General features: G+C 42.9%; 3 protein-coding genes across 3 annotated transcripts in view; 1 reads left to right on the forward strand and 2 right to left on the reverse strand.

Annotated features, from left to right (window-relative positions):
• Positions 1-1,708, reverse strand: LOC104810397 (RING-H2 finger protein ATL60). The gene has a single exon (XM_010536686.1). The coding sequence runs from the start codon at positions 1,283-1,285 to the stop codon at positions 359-361; it is 927 nt and encodes a 308-aa protein (XP_010534988.1). The 5' UTR covers positions 1,286-1,708; the 3' UTR covers positions 1-358.
• A 261-nt stretch (positions 1,709-1,969) lies between these two features.
• On the reverse strand, positions 1,970-5,355 carry LOC104810398. The gene is made up of 7 exons (XM_010536687.1): positions 5,155-5,355; positions 4,285-4,668; positions 4,129-4,181; positions 3,819-3,856; positions 3,397-3,718; positions 2,961-3,277; positions 1,970-2,884 (listed from the first exon to the last, which is right to left on the reverse strand). Exons 1-7 carry the CDS (start codon positions 5,165-5,167, stop codon positions 2,209-2,211), a joined length of 1,803 nt encoding a protein of 600 aa, XP_010534989.1. The 5' UTR covers positions 5,168-5,355; the 3' UTR covers positions 1,970-2,208.
• Positions 5,356-6,659: 1,304 nt separating this feature from the next.
• LOC104810589 overlaps positions 6,660-7,652 on the forward strand; it is a 1,531-nt gene continuing 538 nt past the window's right edge. The window contains exons 1-2 of the mRNA XM_010536936.1: positions 6,660-6,996; positions 7,072-7,426. Of these exons, the coding sequence (XP_010535238.1) occupies positions 6,980-6,996; positions 7,072-7,426 (372 nt within the window). The 5' untranslated portion in view covers positions 6,660-6,979. The remainder of the gene's footprint in view (positions 6,997-7,071; positions 7,427-7,652) is intronic.

Here is a 7,652-nt window from a genome sequence, read left to right on the forward strand (position 1 = left end):
GTAATTCATTTATAATGGTTAATTACACGTTTGATGATTTAACCTCAGAAAAATGTGTCACGACAGGGAAAATAACATCATGTTTGGAGGTTTTGCTGCTAATTAGATGCTAACAATTCTTAGAGACCACCTCTTCGAATCTCATGAAAAAGAATTAACAAATAGAAAATGGTGAAAAGCATGGAATCTTTTTGCCCTACTCACTTCTTGCACCAGAGAAACTCAGAACGAGATTCTGTTTTAACATCTGGCTTCAAGAACAAAGACACAGGCGAGTTTCTTGCGTTACAAGCAATCTCCTGCAATCACGAACCCTACATCGATCGATGGATCAGTCCTGCGATTCGGATCCAATTCTTCAGCCATTGGTTGAACCGCTTGAACTACAGCTGCAGGCCGCGACTTTCTTCTCTCTGCTGCTCAACAGTCTCTTCAATGACCTAAGCCTTGTGAACACTGGAGATTTTGATCCTTCTTCCATGAATCTACCAGAAGCCGTCGCCGGAAAATTTTCATTTGGGTTCGCGGGAATCTCCACCACTACCGTTGCCGTCCCCTCTTGTGTTCTGTTACTACTTGTCGTTTCTGATCGATGATCGTTTGAAGAATCCGCTTGCTCGATATCTTCAATGACCGAGATTCCGACACTGTTAACTTGATTAAGATCTCCCCAAACGAGCACATTGGTCGGGAAATTTGGGGGTTCTATCGAAACCCCAGAATCCGGATTCGGTTCCAGAGATGAAATCTGATGATTCTGAGACAAACCCTCGTCTCCATATTCTGCTATTCTTCCGACCGAGCCGACCGTGTTTCTGCAAAGAGGACAAGTGGAGTGAGACTGAAACCACATGTCGATGCAATCGACGTGGAAGCCATGGTTACAGCTCGGGAGAAGCCTGGCTTTGTCACCGTCGAGGAGCTCGGAGAGGCAAACTGCGCATTCGAGCCCGTCTTTGAAGTCATGTGGGTTGAAGACGAGGACAGGGATCGAGCCGAGAATTGAAGGGTCAAGGCCGGAGGAGAGGGACGGGTCTTGGCCTTGCGCGAAGACGAAACGACGTCGTTGACGGCCGATGACCGTGGAACCTGGATCGGACTGAGATCGTTGTTGGGTTCGATGGAGGTGTTGTTCCACGCGCCACCAGAAGAATCTTCCGCAGACGTGAAGAAAGAGGACGGAGAGGACCGCCATGAAAAGGACCACGATTGCTACCAGTATTATCCTTCCCATGATTTCTTCTCTTTCGTAGTTGTCGCCGAAGATGGAGGATTCGTCGTTCATGGCGAAACAGATCAAGCTCCGATTTTTATACAATTTTACGGGAAATCCGAGGAAATTAAGCAAAACCCAGATGAATTCTTCTGCGGGAAAGAAGGAAAATTAAGGAATCTCAGATTGATCGGTCAATCAAAGACGAGGGTCACCACGAAGAATACAGAGAGAGATAGAGAGAGAGAGAGAGAACAGAGGGAACAAGACGAAACCGATGAAACCTAGATGGATTTTCTGATAAAACAAGGTTATGAAGAAGCAAGAGAATCAGAGATAACGGTCGTGACGAAGGAAAACAATGATGTGAAGAAAAAGGGAAGAAGGGTTCATCCATGGAAATCTACTGGTGAAGTTTCTGAACAAGTAGAGAATAAAAAAGGATTTGATTTTGAGGGGACAGGAAATTCCAAAAGAATTGTCCTTTAGAGCAGAAATTACGGCGGAAATGAGAATCAAAACCCAGAAGTAGACTCGTTCCGAATTTCAAAGTCGAGACAGAACAAAACACGGTTTGGTATTGACTTGTGGTCTACTTGGTGCAGTAACTTCTCTCCCTCTAAGTCCCCATCAATGTGGAACTTCTGAACTTTAGAAAGATCCATATTCAGAAGATTTTGTGTACGGCACGGATCGATGTTTGCCTTATACACGATCAAATGAAAAAAAAAAACATTTTATTTGGGGGAAATTACGGATCTGAATGAAGTTACTAACCTGAAAGTTTTCAGACATTGAAGTTACTGTTGTAGATACAGTGGCTCATTTCTAACTGAAAAATGCCGGCTGGAGCATGAAACTGTATGCCAAAATTTCAATCACTAGGAGCTATTTCACGATACATGCCTACCGTAGATGTAGAATCTGACAATATGCTCAACCGCAAAGTTTAGTTCTAAATGATTCTAGAAATTTTATGGATACCCTCTTATGTCCTAAAGACAAGAGTTAGGCTCTGCTTCCGCGACTTCGACCAGCCTTCCCCGAACCCACTTCTTGGTTATAGCTCCTGGTCTCAAAGACATAACCTTTTCCTCTTCGGCACGGACTTGGTTACCATTTGGAACATGATTCTGTGGAAGTTCAGTTGTTCTGTCCGGTTCTGAGTCTTCTGACAGATGGACTTTGGTACCATTTGGCTGAAGATTTGCTTCGAGTTTGATAATTCTGTCTGTCTTGACATTTTCCGGCTGCTTAGCAGAAACAGATTGCCTGACTGCACCTTCTAAGCTGAAAGACAGTGAATCACTAGACGTAGAGTTCAATGGAAAATTTCCTCGGTTACCATTAACTGTGATGCTGAAGCCGTCTTTGTTCATGCTGAATGGGAACATATGTGCTCCGTTGATGTCTCCTTGTTTCTGTTCGTTTGTGTCTCTGTTCTCAGATTCCATGTTTGACTCCACAAGACTTGTCGGCTGACTCGGCAGCACAGACGAGAATGTCCCATCTCCATCAGAAGCTGTCTCCGTGGAATCTATAGATTCAATCAGAAGGGTTGCCTCGGCTATGAGCTTTCTACTCTCTAACAATGATGCTTGAGCAACTGGGCTTTTTGTTGCAGCAACCTCAAGTGCCTTTGCAGCCTTCTCAGCTTCTGCAATCAATAGCCTGTGGACCAAAAAAAAATGAGGGTCACTCTCTTCATATATCACAAGGAAATTCAATAATCTTGTTTCGCACCAACCTTGCCCGTCTTATGGCTTCGATTTTCCTAGATTCTTCTTCCGCTCTCTTTGCTCTGATGCTCTTTATCATTTCCAGTTTAGAACTTGCCAAAGGATCTTTATACACAGAAGTTTTACGTCTCCGAAGTTTCACCAGCTGATTTTGGCTTCTTTGCTCACTTCTTGAAGAAATCCTCACTGTTTTTTCTGCACTTTTCTTCGAAGGGCTCCTCTTTCTAGGTTCTGCATTGCCACTCGGTTTTCTCCTACGTTTCTCGGTACCATCAGGTGTTCCGTGATATTTCAACAAGGCAGAGCAAACACGTTCACGGTAAGCCTGGTTAGGGAAAACAACCCGAGTTACGGAATGGATATAATGAAAAAAGAAGAGTGTCTTTTTTTTTGGGTAAAAAAAAGAAGTGTGTCTTGATTCGATAAATGCTAGAAAGAACTTACAGGATCTGCCCATTTAGCAGCTATGGCTTCTGCAATTTTCCTTCTTTGCTCGAAAGGCTTTGGCGCCCTCCTGTTGCCTTTACCCCCTTCTTGCATGGCTTTCCTCTGTTCTACAGTTTCGAGCCATTCCTGTTGAAGCTGTTCATCCAAGACCTTGTAAGAATCCCATTGAAGCTCTGCCTCATTGGCATGTCCTACTCTAGCGGCTTCTGCTATCAAGTTTTGCCACTCGTAATGACATCTCTCCTGCACCATTTTCCTCTCTTTCCGTCTCTCCCATCTCAGCCGAACTCCCTCCCCAATTTTCATTCTTGTCTCCTCACTGTTGAAGACGTGCAAATTTCAGAACAATGTTAAAGGTGAAAGAGCCAGAGGAGGAACTAAGGTATCAACAAAGTTAGAAGCCATAACACAAGACTGACCTCTGTGCATGCCCGAGATTAGCCAGTTTCATCTTGATCTGTGTACGAGAAGACATGGAGTTTTTATGAGGATTTGAACTTGTTTTTGATGCATAAAGCACAAATAATGGCCTAACACTTGACCTAAGTCGAATATATACACCAAAAACTATGGGTTCTGGACTCTGCAAACTTTGTTGAAAAATCCCTACTTTGGTGATGGGATTATCTGACGGGTGGTTCGGGTTACGAAATTGGTTCAAGCTCCAATAGGACATATAACGGCAACTCTTCTAGGAAGACATACAGAACCATTCTTACATGACATCACCTGTGGATTCTGCATTGCAATCTTTGTTCTTTCTCTGATCTTCTGGAGGGTTTCTGCACAACGAAATACCGTTAAAATGTTTCCAAACCAAACTCAGAGGAAAAAAGACAGAAAGATTGCTGCAACAGTGAGAATACAGAACCAAACTGCTCTCACCTGGACTGTGTTTCCGGCCTTTGTTCCATGGGGTATTCCCCCTATTTGCCTTTGATATCCTCATCCTTCTCAACCTTTCTCTCTCATGCACTTGTTCCACATCTTCATCAACAACAGCACTTCCGTTTCGACTACTCGAGGGACACGAACAAGCTAAAGACAATGAATCACGTTGGTCTGTTTTCTCCAGAACAGGGCTTTTGGTTTCAAGTGTGGCAACTGCTGCATTGACGAGTTTGCCTCTTTGGACGTGGAGATGCCCTTCCAAATGCTTAGAGAACCGCAATTGCTTCCATGGATTTGGTAATGTTTTAGCATTGACGATAGTTTGAGCCCTTAACCGAACGAGATTAGCTTGCAAGGAAGGCTGGAAAGTTGCAATATCTGCACAGTTAAGCATGGAGATTTTTGATATCTTAAGCAAGAATACGGACATGGGAGAGAAAACAGAAAAAAAAAATGATATGCTTTTGACAGAAAACATCACCACAAGGAACATCGAAATGCATCTCTTTCAATCAATTCACAATAACATTCCCAAATAAGAATCTAATAAACAAAAGCATGAAACTTTGCTTCCATGGGGAAACATGTTTCTATGTCTGAGGGACAGACAGGACAGCACAACAGATCAAAACCAGGGAGCACCTTCTCTTCGGACCTTAACGACCCAGCAAACAAAATCAAAGAACAACGCAGAATTCCAATGCTTCGCCTCATTGACGCTGCTCGAGCCTCACATGTTCTAGTTTCGAAAATGCCATTCAGAGCCAAGAAACGGACATTTGTACACAATTCAAACCAGTAAAACAGACAAATTCGTGAATGCAAAACAAGAAACAGATCATAAGCATTTCAGAGGGAACGTACCTAAAGAAGACATCAGGAGCACATTCAGCCCAGAGCGAGAGAGGAAATTCAGACCAAAAACAGAATAGAAAAGAAAGAAACTGGAAAACTCGTATCGATGTCGGAAACAGTATCCAACGGAAGATTATTATACAGACAGAGATGGATAAGCCACACAACCATAGAGGTTTTTGGCAGAAGGATAGTTTTGTTCTGTCTTCGACACAGGAGGAACCAGGAGGCGGTGGATAACGAGAACCCGGTTGGTCCATTTACCGGCCCGGCTCGACCCGACCCGAGTTCCATTATATTGGGCCTAACGGGTATTCGTTTATTGGGCTCTCCGAGGGCCTATGATAGTTGGCGTTCCGGTTCGGTTGGACCGAATTTAATTTAATACAGCCGGACCTTAAACCTAATTCGGTTATCGACTTGAATTGTGTATTATTAGTCTAAACGTAATCCTGCAAATGAAAGAAAAAAAAGGCGTGAAAAAGCTCCACTAGACACCAAAAAACCAAATCTAAACCAAACAAAAAACCAATTATGGGTCGACATGTACATATGTACTACGTATACATTATACAGTTATATTAATACACGTATATAAATATACATGAACTGTACAAATATATGCAACACAACACGCAATTTATACACATATACATACATTCATATATGTACGCAAGCGTATACACTTAAACGTCGATACTGCCTATACCACAAAATCTTTGTATTGACCATTTTATGTGATTATTATTATTCTCTGCAAAATATATTTCGGACAACACACAGATCCGAGTGACAATTCATTTAAAAAAACGAACAAGACAAGAGATCGATCGATCGAAAATGATATTGATGAGTCACGATGCATCCCCTTACTGTCGTGACTCGCTTCGTGACTCGTCAACTCGTTTCTCAACCCGTCTTCTTTTCTCTTCTTTGTCTTCCTTCCCTTTCTCGATCGTCTCTCTTATTTCCTCCTCCTTTATATGCATGCATGGAAAAAACCAATATATGTATATATGAATATTGCCTATAATTCACTTTTAATATTATATATTTTATAATAAAATGATGGTCATTACATTATCAAGTGATTTCGCATCAGGAACCTTGGAACCATGAACGCCGGCTCGGTTCGCGGCTTTTCCGACCATCGTCCTTGCTCCGCCGCCACATCGGAGATCAAAATTTCCGGCGACTCTCACAGCTCTCCACCACCGTCCGATCATCCCCACCTCCATCTTCTCTTTTTTCCCCCCCAATGTATCAAAAAAAAAAAAAAGAAGTAAACAAAACAAATAGGAGTTGACACGCGACGTTACCGGATTCCGTTTGCAGACTCCAAACGACGTCGGATTGGTTTATGCAGCTCGGAACCCAATTAGGAGTTGACACGCGACGTTACCGGGTCGGGTGCTGGACAAAATTTGGATATATGATGCTTCGAGATCAATCTCAGCAAGGGTCAGGTGATTGCCGTCTTCCTCCCTCTCGTTATCGTCCTCGTTTACTTATCCACCGATGTCCGGAATAACTTTTCCGTAGGAGTTCCTGCTTTCCGGCTGCCGGACTTTGTCTCGGGTCGGGTCCAGGAGTCGGAGATCCGGGTACATTATCTTCTCAGGCAGCCCTCTCTCTCTCGAACCACACTTTGTCCAATTCTTCTGGGATCGAAGATGTGGAATTAGAGATTTTTCGGCAGATTTCGTTGAATAGACAGATGCAGTGTGCATTTCTATAGCCGCATCGATTGGAAAACGTGTCAGAGAATGGCAAAGTGTCGGCCGGTTTGGCGGATTATTTCTCCGGCGAAGTGGACCAGAAGTTATCTGATACGATGGGAACCGAGGCCGGGTTAGTCTCTCTTCTGTGTATGTTTGTCGGGGCGAATGAGCAATCACTTAGCCATATGTTCGATCACCATTACAGTGGAGTTGTAGTCGTAGACATCGATCGGATCAATACTTGTCTCGGTAGAAATGTTGCTGTTACGTTCGAGGAGTTTGTGGAGAAGAAGAAGAACAAGTACAAGAAGGGTCATCATCATCATCATCATGGTCATATTGATGGATTCATCTGCTGCTTCTCGAAACCTCGTCCAACATATCAAGCATCTGGAGTTTTGGTTGTGAGCAAGTCAACAAGACAGTGGAGGAAAATGGAGGCTAACTTCAGATCTGATTATGATGTGATCGCCATTGGAGATGTGTTCTATGCCAATGTGGAGGGAGGGAAGGACTACATTGCTCTTCATTTTCAGCGGGCATGGATTCTTGAAGTTCTGGTGTGGTGCCATATCTTTTGGGAATATTACTCAAATAACCCACTTGGGTCGCAGCAATTTCAGTGTACACCACCGAAAAAAAAAAAAAATTTGCGACCTTATTACGACTAATATATAACTAATATACAACTAAAATAAGAGTAGTTTATTAGTCGTAATAAGTTGTATATTAGTTATATATTAGTCGTAATAAGGTCGCAAATTTTTTTTTTTTTTCGGTGGTGTA

Source organism: Tarenaya hassleriana, unplaced genomic scaffold, assembly GCF_000463585.1.
Source record: "Tarenaya hassleriana unplaced genomic scaffold, ASM46358v1 Cleome18, whole genome shotgun sequence".
NCBI lineage: Eukaryota > Viridiplantae > Streptophyta > Magnoliopsida > Brassicales > Cleomaceae > Tarenaya > Tarenaya hassleriana.

Excerpts from the sequence above, each read along its gene's own strand:
- LOC104810397 (XM_010536686.1), bottom strand. The coding sequence starts at position 1,285 with ATGAACGACGAATCCTCCATCTTCGGCGACAACTACGAAAGAGAAGAA.
- LOC104810398 (XM_010536687.1), bottom strand. Across the intron at positions 3,719-3,818 it reads AATCTCGGGCATGCACAGAG|TGAGGAGACAAGAATGAAAA; the intron begins GTCAGTCTTGTG and ends CGTCTTCAACAG. Across the intron at positions 2,885-2,960 it reads GAAGCCATAAGACGGGCAAG|GCTATTGATTGCAGAAGCTG; the intron begins GTTGGTGCGAAA and ends TTTGGTCCACAG.